The sequence below is a fragment of the Corvus cornix genome, chromosome 12 (assembly GCF_000738735.6).
Source record: "Corvus cornix cornix isolate S_Up_H32 chromosome 12, ASM73873v5, whole genome shotgun sequence".
NCBI classification, from domain to species: Eukaryota; Metazoa; Chordata; class Aves; order Passeriformes; family Corvidae; genus Corvus; species Corvus cornix.
In genome coordinates this window covers 9,862,402-9,875,454 of record NC_046342.1, presented here as the reverse complement: position 1 = coordinate 9,875,454, position 13,053 = coordinate 9,862,402, and the positions used below count along the sequence as shown (strand labels likewise).

The following is a 13,053-nucleotide window of genomic DNA, read 5'->3' as shown; positions in this document are numbered from 1 at the left end:
CAGAGTTTTGACACATCAAATCATTTCACTTCAATCAAAACTTTGGATTGGTGCTCTTCAGTTCAGTGAAATTCCTCACAGTTGTAACTTCCCTCTCTAAAACACTTTTTCCTGCTGGACAAAAACCCTGTTTCCCACCAAGTCCTTGTCAATTCTAAGCCCCCATGTTCAACTTGCTGATCATTAGCAGAAATAAATAAATGAACAATACTGAATTAAATATTTAATCAGGCTTAAATTCTCACAAAGCAACCAGCCTGCCCCTAAACCCTGCAGAGGAAGGGAGCTGGTACCGGTGCTCACTGTGGATTAGCGTGTGCGTGAGCAAGCACCGCTTCCTTCCGTCACTTGCAACAGCTAATGTTACACTCTGAGTAAAGAGACAAATAAAAGCAAACCTGATTAAATTAGATGAAGCTTACACAACTGTAGTTGCTTTATTTAATCTCTTTTGGGGATTTTTTTTCCCCCTTCGCAAATTTAACCCCTTGCTTCCCAGGCCAGGCAGAGCTGGTGTGCTCTCAAGCAGGATGTTTTGAGTTAGGAGCTGGAAGTGGACAAAGTCCACCCAGCCTGACACAGCAAATGCAAAATTCCTCCTCTGATACCCTTCTTGATACCCTTTCCACTTTCCCTCTTTAGGGAAAATCTTTAAGAACAAGAGCAGAGGTGAGAGGAGAGCCAGGCATCTGCACAGACAGGAAGGACTGTGCCCCAGGGAGATCTACACGCCTGCTTTGGTTCTGAGCATCCGGAAACCTGAGCTGCAAGGGGAAATCCATGGAAACAGGGTCCCCACCACCCTCCAGAGCTGGGATTAGGGACTGGGGAAACAGAGCAGGCCGAAGGCCAGGGCCCATGCCGTAGCCATGCTGGTGTACAACACCAGCACGTGCACTTGCAGTTGGTAAGAGCTTGTTGTGTTGTAATTAGTGACCATGCATCTTGCACCAGGGCCAATTACTTCTCCTAAATACATTGTGAAGCCCACGTCGACATTAATTACTGTGCTGGGTCAGCAGTGAGGGGAAGCGAAGGTCACCCCCCTCCTTCCTCTAACCAAGAGTGGCCTCAGCAGCCCAGCACATGAGAAGCAATTGCTGTGCAATTGCATGCACTAAATTATACAGAGGTGCGGAGGCCAGGAGAGGAGAAGGAGCTGGTTTGGGGAGCAGAGGAAGGATGCCAAGAATGGGTTCTGCACGAGGAAATGGAGCCAAGCAAGCAGGCGATGTCAGACAACCCTGCTAAAAACGAGCGACCGGTCAGGCATCAAACAAACCCAATTGAATAAAGCAAGTGCTGTAGAAAATGACAGCAGCAATGATATTAATATAAATATTGATATTAATGTCAGAGAGCGCAGTAACCATTTGGCAGCCGGTCCACATCCGTGCCGGCTGCCACGCGGAAAGATGCACCGCACCGGGCCAGCATCCAACCAAAGCATCTCTCCAGCCCTGGGGCACAGGGACTCATGCAGGGGACTGTGCAGAGGCACATCCCCAATGTGAAACACTACAGAGACAGACAGACAGACCCACACCTCCATCTCCTTCAGCACGGGGTGGTCTTCTATCCCCGGGAAGAGAACACGCATGGCGTAGGTGCGGTAATCCAGAAAGGGGATGCCAGCCCCATCCAGGTCGTTGGTCAGCTCGTTGATGTCTGTCTGCAGCTCAGCAAAGGCTGGGGTGAGAAAAGCAGAATTAAACAACACATCCTGGAGTCTCAGCACGCAGCATTGGCACTCAGCCCCTCACCACACCCCCAGCACCCCACAGGTGGACCCCCCCAAGGTGTGAATATTCTCAGCATTCCTCTTCCTGGCAGGCTGTGATTGCTGTCCCCATCTCACAGATGGAGAAATTGAGCTGCAGAGTGTGGGGATGACATTCCCAGAATAAATCAAGTGGCAGATTTGGGAACAGAACTGCCAGGTCCCAGGGGGCTCAAATCCCCCCCTGCCCAGCACTTGCAGACTCCCAGGGATGGTGGGGGAAGGGGGGAACAGCAAGGCTTGAACAAAAACAGAGCTTCTTGGGGAAAACATTAGCCTAAATCACAAGATTGTCCTCATTTCTTTTTGACCTAAATACTACTTGAGAGAAGAGCTTGAACACACCCACCCCGGAACCTCCTGATCCCAGCAGAGGCAGCTGTGACTCCAGGGGGAACGTGATCCAGGGGGGTCCTGAACCTTTAATTGCACCTACAGGGAAAAGCTGATGGGAGAAGAGTCCTGGAGATGCACCAGGGAAGAGGGTTGGGGTGGGGGTAGAAAACCCTCAGAAAAATCAAATTAACAGTACTTTAAAGGGAGCTGAAAGCCAGGCAGAGGACTGCAGGCTCGTCAGCCTGATGAGAAAAAACAAACCGTCAGCTTGAAAGGCGTGCTATCTTATCTGTAACTAGCGGGACTAGAAAAGAGAAAAGGCAGGGAAGAGATTGTGCCTTTTAATTAAAAGCAGATCCTTTTATCTGCCAGCTGTGGAAGACAAGACACCATCCCCTCTATCAGCTCCCTCCCCTCTCCCTGTCACCAGTGCCATCCGCAGGCATGTGAAGGGATGGGGACTTGGGGGAGCAAAGGGTTTGTCTTTCTTTCCCCTTTTTATTATCTTGTTTTCAGTGCCTGCTTCATTCGGAGCATCCAGGCTGGTTGTGGCTGTGGCTGGCAGGGTCGGGGCCTCTGGAGCCAGCTCAGGGGGATAATGGGCAATTAGGTTTTATCAGCAGTATCATACAAGGAATTCTGTCCAATTTCACAGCATCTGTCTGTCACATAATGAGAGATCCACTGCCCACTCACAGGAAGCCTTTGCTACCCTCCTTGCTCTGTTTTCTCCCACTTGGAGAAATGGAAAATAACTTCTTAACTGGAAAAATCCTCAAATCCCCCCTAAAATGAGTTCACTTCCACTAACAAAGCAGCTTTTCTCATTTCCATTCCCTCTCTGAAAGGCAGCAGGGAAAGGGTAGGAGCACACTAAGCCTTGGAGCAGTAAGAAACCCCCCAAGACCCCCATACTGATGGCACAGGAATCTCTCACCCTCTTTGCACTCCAGGGCCACCCGGGACTCCAGGTTGTCCATCTGCAGCTGGAGGCGTTTCAGGGTCCGGTCAGCATCCCGGGACTTGCGCTTGTAGGCGATGAGAACGATGATGATGATGAGGAGGAGCAGGCCACCGCCGCCACCGATGCCAATGATGGCGGGCAGGGTGAGCAGGCTGTCTGAGTAGATCTGCAGCGTCCCCGGGGAGAACTCGAACCCTCCAGCCTTGATCTGCACCACGGTGGGGGAAAAAATGGACCTGCTGTCAGGGAATATGTGCCACAGGTATCCCTCCCTGCTGTGCCCACCATGCTGGAAACTGGGGCGTGACTCCCAGCCCATGGCACAAAGGAGGTGGAAAAATGCAGGCATGGCAGGGGCAGGGCCGGAGCAGCGCGAGGCGCTTTAAAGGCACGCAGCACACATGCTGGCAGTGCACGTGGAGCAGGCAGAGAGTTTGATGTCTCATTCAGACAACATTACAGTAACAGATGGGATGTAAAGCGAGTTCCCCCACAGATGGGGAGCCTGGGGAGGACTGTGCTGGGTCCCTTTTAACACGGCAGAGTCCTGGAGTGTGAGCACTGCTGCACTACAACCCCACAAACAAAGGAGCCTGCCTTACAGCGTGTGCCAGCACTGCAGGGGAGAGGTGGGAATCCCCCCTGCCTTGCACCCAGAGACAGCCAGGGCACAGGAACACCAAGCTGAGTGTGCAGGGGGGGTGACAATGTATTTGGTCCTACCAAACATGTAATTAGGAAGAGAGATGCCTAGTTAGCAGGAAGATGACTCCTGAGGATGCTCCTGCACATACACCTACTATCTGGTCCTTATTCAAGGATGAGCACATAGCAGGGTAAAAGGTGCTGGGATAAAGACTGAAATTCTGAGACACAGGAGACACGAGGAGCCGAGGCACCAGTGTCAGCACTTACTGTGACTTTGTGTTGGCCAGTGAGGTTGGGGGACTCGCAGAGGAGCTGTGTCTCGGAGACCGTGAGGGTGCAGGGAGTGTCTCCGATCAGCACCGTGTAGTTGAGGCGGGAGTTACCAGCGGCCGGCGGGAGCAGGTTCCTGCCCTTTGAGGGAACAAGGAATGAGACTGTCAGTTCTCATGCAATGCAGAATGTTTAAAAAAACCCAACACACGGCAAAATCTTTGCTCCAGGAGAGAAAAAAGGCCACCTCCACAGAGGGACATGTCCCTACTTCTGCTCCTAGGTGCAGACTCTTTACCTTGAGGATGAGGGGAGAGCTGGGCTTCAGCTCCAGCATCCCTGTGGGGCTGAGTGGCTCAAAGACAGGGTCTGGGTAGTAGACGAAATTGGTGGTGTTGATGATCAGCAGGGCCTGGACATTATCCATGACAAAGCCAATCTCATCTGGGCGGTCGCCGAGCTCCGGAGGGCTCCGCACGGGGTTGTCAATGGAGGGAGCGTAGCACACCATGGTGGTGTCATTGTAGACGGTGCAGTTCTGCAGGAGGCACGGAACGAGGTCAGACCCACTCCCAACAAGGTGGTCAGGGTCAGACCCCACAAGAATCCCTTGCAAGCAGCATCTCTGGACACAGGGTTTAGAGTTGGAATCTCCTGTTCTGTTCTATCAACAGGCATCACATCCCACCCCAGGGCAGAGACAGACTCCTGTCTGAAATGGATGTGCAAGGGGTGGCAGGCGAGATGTCACTGGTGATGGCCTCTTTCTGTCAATATCATATAGATGTCCCACGAACCTCCTACCAGTTTTGAACAATGAGATCTCAACCCTCTCTTGACAGCACCTGGCTGGAGGGTCTGCAGAGAGATCGGTGCCTCTCTTTGGGGCAGCAGCCCCCGGACTTCAGCCTCTCCACACCATCACACCTGAAGGGCAAAGGATGCACCTTCTGCCCTGCATTGCACACAGCATCCCTCCTTCTTGTGCTCTGCCCCCAGCCCCAGCCAGCACCACTTACATTCTCCCTTTCAGAGCTGCAGTACTTGGCCCGGATCCTGGGCTCTTTGATGGTGGCCAAGTTGGTGCCAGTCACAGTCAGCAATGTCCCACCACTAGAGACATGGAGACAATGGGTTAGGAAAGGAAGCTTGGCACTGGATCCCCAGTGCCAGGAAGGAAGCAGCCATCATCTCCACCCAGATGCCCATCTGCCCCAGCCTGGGTGAGCCACCATGCCCCAAGGATGTCTTATCCCACCCATTTGTTGCATGGCTGGCAGGACCTGGCATGCACCAATGTCAAATCATTTCAGCTGACCCAAGGGCCAACTAGAGATATAAAACCTGGTAATAAACACTGACATCCCACCCTGTGTGTAGGTTTAGGGTCTGAAGATGGCTCCCAAGCTAAAGACTTGAATGAACTAAGCATTCACAACAGGAAAGCATCTCAAAAAGTACAAGCTCCTCTCTGCCACCCTTTCTCCACCACAGAGGCAGCGGGTGACAGGACAGGCTGAACTCTGCCGGGTTTTCTCCATGGCTTGGTGTTGAAAGCCCTGTGGTCCTGGAGACCTCAGCCATGCCTCTGGGGAGCTCGCTCCTCATCAACAGCCTGGGGAAGGTTTCCCTTGGCATTTGCTCTTAATGGATTCCTTCGCCTCCTCTCCAGCCAATTCAAACCTTTTAGAAAAATATGTAAACATTTCAAAAAATCCCCCGATGGGAAATATTTTAATTTTATTTGCCGCTGCCAAATGTCAAGCTGAAATTAAGCAGATCCAAAGCACTCTCTGCTCTTGCCCCCTGCCAGGCTGAGCACTGTAGGCCAGGAGTTAGAAGGGCCCTGGTGCCAAGCCATTGCTCACACTCCTCTTGCCACATCTCTGGAGTGCAGCCTGGCAGCTATCACAGCACTGAGATGTGCCCATCAGGAGCAGGAAATCCATGTGGGAAACAGTCCCCTATGCATCCCACGAGCTGCTTGCGATTCACCTGTTGATGCTCCATTCAGGATCAATCTTCTGGATGGTGGGGTCCTCTGTGTAGTTGTACTTCACCTCTGGGTTGCTCAGCTCTGCCCGGTTGATGTTGATGAGGATGGGGGAGCCGCCGGGGGTGTGCCCTGGGGGGGTCCTGCACCGGATCTCGCGAGCGCTTCTCCTGGGGCAGAAATGCACAACATGTCAGTGCCTGGGCAGGAGGGAGCCCAGGGCAGCCAGGGGCCCCCTGCCCCAGCCCCTCTCCCCTTCTGAAACAGCTGGGGTGGGGGGGTGTGAAGAGAGAAAGGAGGAAAAAAAAAAGAAAAAACAAAAATCCAAGAAATGAAACAAAAGGCAGCCGGGAAAGACTGAGCAGCTCCTGAGCATTCCCATCGTGCGGCGGCTGCAAACAGCAGCGATTAGGGCTGATAACCAGTAATTACCGCAGGAAAATATTTAAAGAGCCGCTCCATTATCATCCCTAATCTAAAAATTATCCACTTCATGCCTCAGGGCTTTGTGCTTTTAGAGAAAAATCTCTGTTCTTAGGGCTCTTCCTGCAGCCTCTGACACACAGAGGTTTCAAGAGGAGACACCTTTGGCTACCCTGGGGGTATGGCTCCCGTGGTCCCTCCTGGCTTCCTTCCTTCTGGCTGCTGCTCTGTCTGGGGGTCCCAGTGCCTTTGAAGGGGCCTGTTGCCCATCCTCCACCACCCTCTGTGCCCCTCACCATGAAAAAGCACAGGGCCGTCCCCCGATGGTCACGGAGACGTTGCTGCCGGCATTGAGGTGGGTGCCTTCGATGGCAATCCAGGTGCCACCAGAGAGAGGACCCCGGGCTGGGACAACACGGGAGAAAGTGGGTGTCTGTCAAAGGAAAAGAGCATCCCTGGAGTCAGACAGGCTGGGAACCGAAACCCACATCCCCAGGCAGCTTCAACCGGGTGACCAGGCCACAGAGGAGAGGGACCTGTGGGACAGCAGCCCAGCACAGTACTAAGGCCTGGCAGTGCCAGAAGGACAGTGGGGAGGCAGAGCAGAGGCAGCCTTGGAGAAATTCAATCACCATGACTCAATGACTGACCAGAGAATCCCTGCCTGCCCTGCACGAAAATGACGGCAAATTTTCCAACTCAGCCAGAAAACCATCCAAAACCTCCCAGCATCACCTCCCTCTCAGGGTGACAGACCCTTCCCCAGCACGGGGCTTACCACAAAGGTGAAGGTCTTGGGGGATATGGCCCGGTAGCTGGGCGTGCAGTCACGGATGCACACTTCCACCCGTGCCTCATGAACCTTGCTCAGGCTGGCATCTCCGATTTCACACACAATCCTAAAAGATGAAGGTAAGAAACTCTCAGTGTCCTGGCACCAAGACACTCCCTGTGCCAAGCAAAGGTCTCAGGTGCCAGCAGCTCCATGAGAAATAAAGGTGGTGGCAGTTGACACTGCCAGCCCTCAGAGAAGCTTCCCCAAAGCCTTTGGGCTTCTCCCAGAGCAACCATAACCAGCAGATAATTCCCTCCCAGTCCAGCCCAGTCAGCTCTACGTCTTTTGCAGCCGCGGGCAGCATTTGAACATCATCACTGCTGTCCCTGACCTGCTGAGGTGACTTGGAGCACACCCACCCCTCGCCAGCACTTACTGCTCAGCGCTGATGTACTCGCTCTCAATGGGGATGCACACCACTTTGCCCACTCGGACACCCCAGCGAACATCTTCAAACTTCAGGCCCAAGTTCTCGCCAGTGATGGTCAGACGGGTCCCGCCTTGTCTAGGGCCGGTCTCAGGGAACAACTAGGAGAGAGCATGGCCTGTCACAAGGATGCAGAGCCACAGGGACACCTCACTCAGGCAGGCTGCAGCCCAGACAGCTGCAGGGTGTGTGCTACAAGCAGCAAGGAGCAGACAGGTGATGAGAAATGCCAGCACATATGTAAGTTGCACACAGAGAGGGAAAGACCTCCCCAGTGACAGCTGTATCCACAAAATCCCCCCAGGAACAAGCCAGGAGATATGAGAGGTGTCCAAGTAGAGGGCTGGGATGTGGACACCCTGATGCAGACATAGCCATCTCCCAGGTGACAAGGACACGGAGTTGAAGGAGACAGGGCAGCATCAGCCATGGCTCCAGCTGAACCAGCAAGGAAGCACGTGGATGTGCCTGGCTTTTGGCCAGGTCCCAGATGCCCAGGGATGAGATTCCCATGTTCAAGATGTCCTCAAAGGAGAAAGCATCTCCACCAGGTCTCTGCAGAGGGGAAATGGCAGGCAGGGGGGAAATGCTTTTCTCTTCACTGGCAAACCCTGTGCCAAGGCTGGCTGAGAAGGGAGGGGACCTCACCACAGCACCACGCCTCATTTACCAGGATGATGCCCAGTAAAGCAGACAGGTGTGGCCTGACAGACAGTGGCAGGATGAGGGATGAACAGAGGTGTGGGCTCTGTTCCAAGGTATGTGGGGACACTGCCTCCAACCAGGCAATTACAGGCAGTTTTACATCAGTGACTGCTAGCCCCGAGTGGGCCCAGGGATGCAGCTGGGTCCCCAGTGACACAAAGACACAGCAGGGGAAAAGGCAGCTGCAGGCAGCAGGAGAGGGAGAGAGGAATGCAGGCTGGGTCAGTCCAGGAAGATATCACACCCTGACCCAGGGGAAGGGATGGTTCTGTTGCAGGTGATGGCCTCCTCTGCTCTCCTGGCTGAGATCCCCTCTAGCACTGGCAGGCACCTCTGCCTACACTAAGCTCAGCTCCTGGACAGGCTCAAGCCTCGACCAAGCACGTGTAAGCTCTTTGCATTCTTGGCAAATCTGGGCAGCTGCAACCCTGGGGCCTGAGCCAGATGGATCCTCCTCCTCCTCCTCCTTGTGAAGGGCTCACTCCTGAACATCATCTCCACAGCAAGGAAAAGCGGACGAGCTGAGGGTGGGAAACATGCAGCAGCAGACACTGTCCACATCCCCAACCCTCATGGACTGCATGGAGCCAGGGGCTGTTTCTGCACAATCCCACTACAGCCATCACCACTGGGATTAACTTCTGCCCTCTGGATTCACATTGGGCTGGTCACCTTCAGCACACACAAACTCAGATGGGAGCACCCAGTCCCCTTGCACACCCGCATCCTGCAGGACATATCCCAGGCCAGCATCAGAGCTAGGACTGGTGCCTGAGCCCTGGTGACTGACCACGGCAGTCACAACTCACTATTTACACAGCAACAAAACCCTCTGGGGCTGTGGGGAACCACTGTTTGCCTAAACCTTGTTCAGCCCCTGCCCAAGTCTGGGATTGGAGCTTGTTCTAGCAGCTGCAGCCAGCACCAGGTTGGGTTTTCTCCTTAAATAAAGCTCAGGCGGGGCAGCTGGCAAGAAGCTGCTGTTTGTTTGGTGCTGCTAAATGAGTGTTAAAAGCTGCTCCGGGCATGTTCGATTCCTCCTCTGCAGCAGCAAAGCTGACAAGGGCCACGCGTTCGGGGAGGAAGGAGCCCGGGAATGAAATGACATCGTTGGCCGCCCAGCACAGGGAGGTCACAGCTAAACAAGGTGTGTGGGAGGGGGGAGCTGCCGAGGACAGCAGTAGCTGCTCAACCCTCCCCTTTCCCCCCTCCACCTCCACACCCCTGGCCCCAACAAACACTGCTGCTTTTCTCCTAATTGGTTTCATAGGGTCCTTTTACATCAACAAGAGAACGGCTCCAGCGGGTACAAGCAGTTGGCTTGCTCCCAGCTCCAGTGGCCAAAGCATGGCCAGAAAGTGCTGAGGCCAAGGGGTACCCCCTTCCCAAGGGAAAGGGTGTCACTCTGAGGGTCATAGCAAGCACTAGCTGAGACACCACAGAGGTTTGGAAAGGACTTGTCCCCACCACTGAACAATGGGTAAGTGATTCCTCACTCCAAGGGTGAAGAACTGTGGTCACCTCCCAGCCCAGCCCCACCACCCATGAAGACACCTGCACTCTAGTGGGCTGGGCAGGAAGCAGGCTCCAGCTCCCCATGAAACCACTGTAGGAGACCCCTTCTCCCCCATCAGCCCATGCTGCCCTCTCTGCACTAGGCTTTTCCCTGGACCATTTGCAAGCATGCCCACAGCCCAAATGCGGGACTGGGGGAGTGGGAGGCAGCAGGCAACAGGCAGGCTACAGGAAGAGCATCACACCAACAGCTCCTGCACATCCACACCAAATGCCACCTCCCAGAGCACTAATGCAGAGCAGAGCCAAGGTCAAGCCCACCTGCTAACAGATCTGTTCCTGCTGCACCTGCAATTACTGTAAAATTTCATAATGATTCAGGGCAGGAGAGCTGTTACCATCAGCTCTGGACCAACTGCTGTTACCAACGCCGGGCACCATCAGCTGCAGTGTGTGTGTAGATGCCTGCAGCCCTGGTCACCTGAACACAAGAGGACAAGGGCACAGCCTACAGCAAGGCCACCCTGGCCATGACCTGCCTCTGCATTCTCCACTCCCATCATCCCTAGGGGTCCAGATTTGGGCAGTTCAGCCTGAGCACGGTGGGAAGCTGACAGGGAGCCCCGCAGCTCTGCACACAACATCAGACCTCCATGTAGGGATGCAGGCTCTGAGGCTCGATCCCACTTCCCTGGGAATGAATCCCTTCCCTGCCAGCACTCCACCAGCCCCAGGCAACTCTGCAGGCAGTACTTCTTGCAGGCAGGGCTCTTTGCAGGCAGGGGCATGCCCAGCAGGGCTGTTCCCCCCTCTCCACATGGCTGCCACCCAGCACACTGCAGGGCCCATCCATGTGAGAGGCAGGCAGCACGCACTGGGAAAAGCCAAGACTCTCATTTCCAGCCTCCATCAGATAAGGCACTGAAACCCAAACAGATCAGATCCTGTGCTAAGACTCCAGTAATTAACACCATCGAGGCCTGGCCAGGCATGGGTAAGCAGAAGGTATCCAGCTGAAATACCCACCAGTCCTTCCTTGTGAACCTGGATCCCAGCCCAACAGGCACGTGAATATTAATATACACAATCTTATAAGCAAAGGTCATAAAAGCTGTCAGGGAAATGGGATGATGATGATGAACTACTGGCCCCAGTGCACATGGCAACACATGGAGGAGCAACTTAGAGCTTTCCTGGATCCCTCAGTCATGTGCAGGAGGGGTTGGAATTTTGGAAATGAGCCAGAAAGCCCATTGCATGGGGGTGGTAGAGAGAGGATTTTAGCCTTGGAAATGAAAGTGGTGACAAAAAACACTCAAGTACTAAACACTGAGTAGATCTGGCTGCTGTGAGCTGCCACTGGAGAGCCCCATCCACATCCCCATCCCCCATCAGAGTCCCTCGGCACGGGGCATCACCACCCGCCCGTCCCCACATACCTTGGTGATCTTGGGGTCGGTGCAGCGGCTGTTGCCGCTGCTGGCGTGCCATCCAGCTGCTCTCGTAGGCCAGGCAGTGCTGGCGGCAGGGAGCAGCGCCGCTCCGACACGCACCAGCCACACTCGAAGCGCGGGTCGGCCTTGAGGCACAGCCCGCAGCTCTCCCGCAGCGCCGAGCACTTGTACAGGTGGGCTGCAATGGCAGGAGCAGGGCGGGGTTAGCATGGGCTCCCCAACCCATGGGCAAAGGTTCTGGGGGAAAAAGGCACCTGCTCTTGCCCCTCCCACCAACTCCCAATGGGACAAACCCCCACAGGCAGGAGGCAGCAGCAGCCTGGACTCAACGCCAAAGTTGTCTACCAAAGCTTCTTGGAAAATGCCTCTTATTTAGAAACCCATCAAAGCACTCGTGCAAGCTATGGTCAGAGCCAGGGTGGGCTGGAGGCTGAGGGGGCACTGAGCCAGGTCCTGTCCCATCCCTCACTCACCCTGGATGTTCTGGGGGTTGTCAATGACAAAGTTCCCATTCCAGACCACAGACAAGTTGACGGGCAGGTCACTGATGTCATTCCCTTCGTAGAAATACTGCAGGAGGAAACAGAAAGGAGGCAGAGCCGGTTAATTGTTGAGGCAAGATGTCCTGGTGAGGGGCATAGAAAGACATACAATCCTGTTACATGGATGTCTCCCATCAGCCCAGAGGAGAGGGATGGGGTCCTGGCTGGGACTTGCTGGCTAGGAACAAACAGGTCTGACAGCCACTCGTCAAAGTATCGGTCACAGCACATGAAACCAGTGGGCTGGACTGACAAAAAAAGATAAAGCAGCAAAACAGAGGGTTTCTAAATAGACCCAAAACCCATCAGCTCAAAGGTCTGAAGCTGCTGCTGCTGGAAGAGGAAGAAACAGATGGTGCCTCTGCAGCACAGATGTACTTCTCCCCACAAGGCTCCCAAGCGCGTCTCCATGCCCTCCCCACTCCAGGGGTGCTCAGTTGAATATTTGGGATTATGGTCATCACTGGTGAAGCTGGGGGAGGACAGGCTGGGTACATCACAGGAGTGGATTCAGTAGAGTCACCCTTGACAGCCAGTGGGGGGATGTCCCTCGCAGTCCCCTCCAGCCCCATCGCCCATAACAAAATGACATAAAGCTGTGGCCACATGGCTGTGGGTGGAACAGAGCCAAGGACCCTCCAGTGCCACAGCAACCTTCAGATCTCAGGAGAGAGCACTCCTCCTCTCCAAACCACACCCCCAGTTGCCCCACTCCCGGCTCCATACCATGCTCAGACATTGGCTACACTCCATTTCAGGACTGGCACCACCACCCTGAGCTCCCATGTAGGGAGGTGACACCAGGGAATCCTACCCCCTCAGCTTTAGGGCACCCAAAACTCAGGTCCTAGGACCTGCTGCTGTCCAGACACATCCACCTCCATTTCTCCTTCCAGCCTGGCCAGCTTCTTCTCCCCACCCAGACCCCTCACCCCTGCCTCAACACCTGAGTCCCAGCCCCAGCAGCACCATCAATATTCCCTGCAAAGCCGCTGCATGCAGACAGAGAGGTTTAATCGATACGGAGGCAGGAAGGCAGTTGGAACCATCCCTGACAGCTAATGACCTCCTTCGGCAAGAGATTCCCCGCTCCTCGCCTGAGAAAATGACAGGCGTGTCAGGAGAGATTAAATGAATGATTCATGGCTTGCTGGAGTTTGT

The 13,053-nt window shown here is 54.4% G+C and overlaps 1 protein-coding gene across 1 annotated transcript in view; it reads right to left on the bottom strand.

Annotated features, from left to right (window-relative positions):
* Positions 1 to 13,053, bottom strand: part of PLXNA1 (plexin A1) — a 116,048-nt gene that overhangs the window by 26,599 nt on the left and 76,396 nt on the right. The window contains 13 exon segments of the mRNA XM_039558814.1: positions 1,547 to 1,689; positions 3,054 to 3,288; positions 3,996 to 4,139; positions 4,297 to 4,536; positions 5,018 to 5,111; positions 5,994 to 6,161; positions 6,711 to 6,847; positions 7,193 to 7,313; positions 7,626 to 7,777; positions 11,336 to 11,383; positions 11,385 to 11,420; positions 11,422 to 11,528; positions 11,824 to 11,920. Coding sequence (XP_039414748.1) covers positions 1,547 to 1,689; positions 3,054 to 3,288; positions 3,996 to 4,139; positions 4,297 to 4,536; positions 5,018 to 5,111; positions 5,994 to 6,161; positions 6,711 to 6,847; positions 7,193 to 7,313; positions 7,626 to 7,777; positions 11,336 to 11,383; positions 11,385 to 11,420; positions 11,422 to 11,528; positions 11,824 to 11,920 — 1,722 coding nt within the window.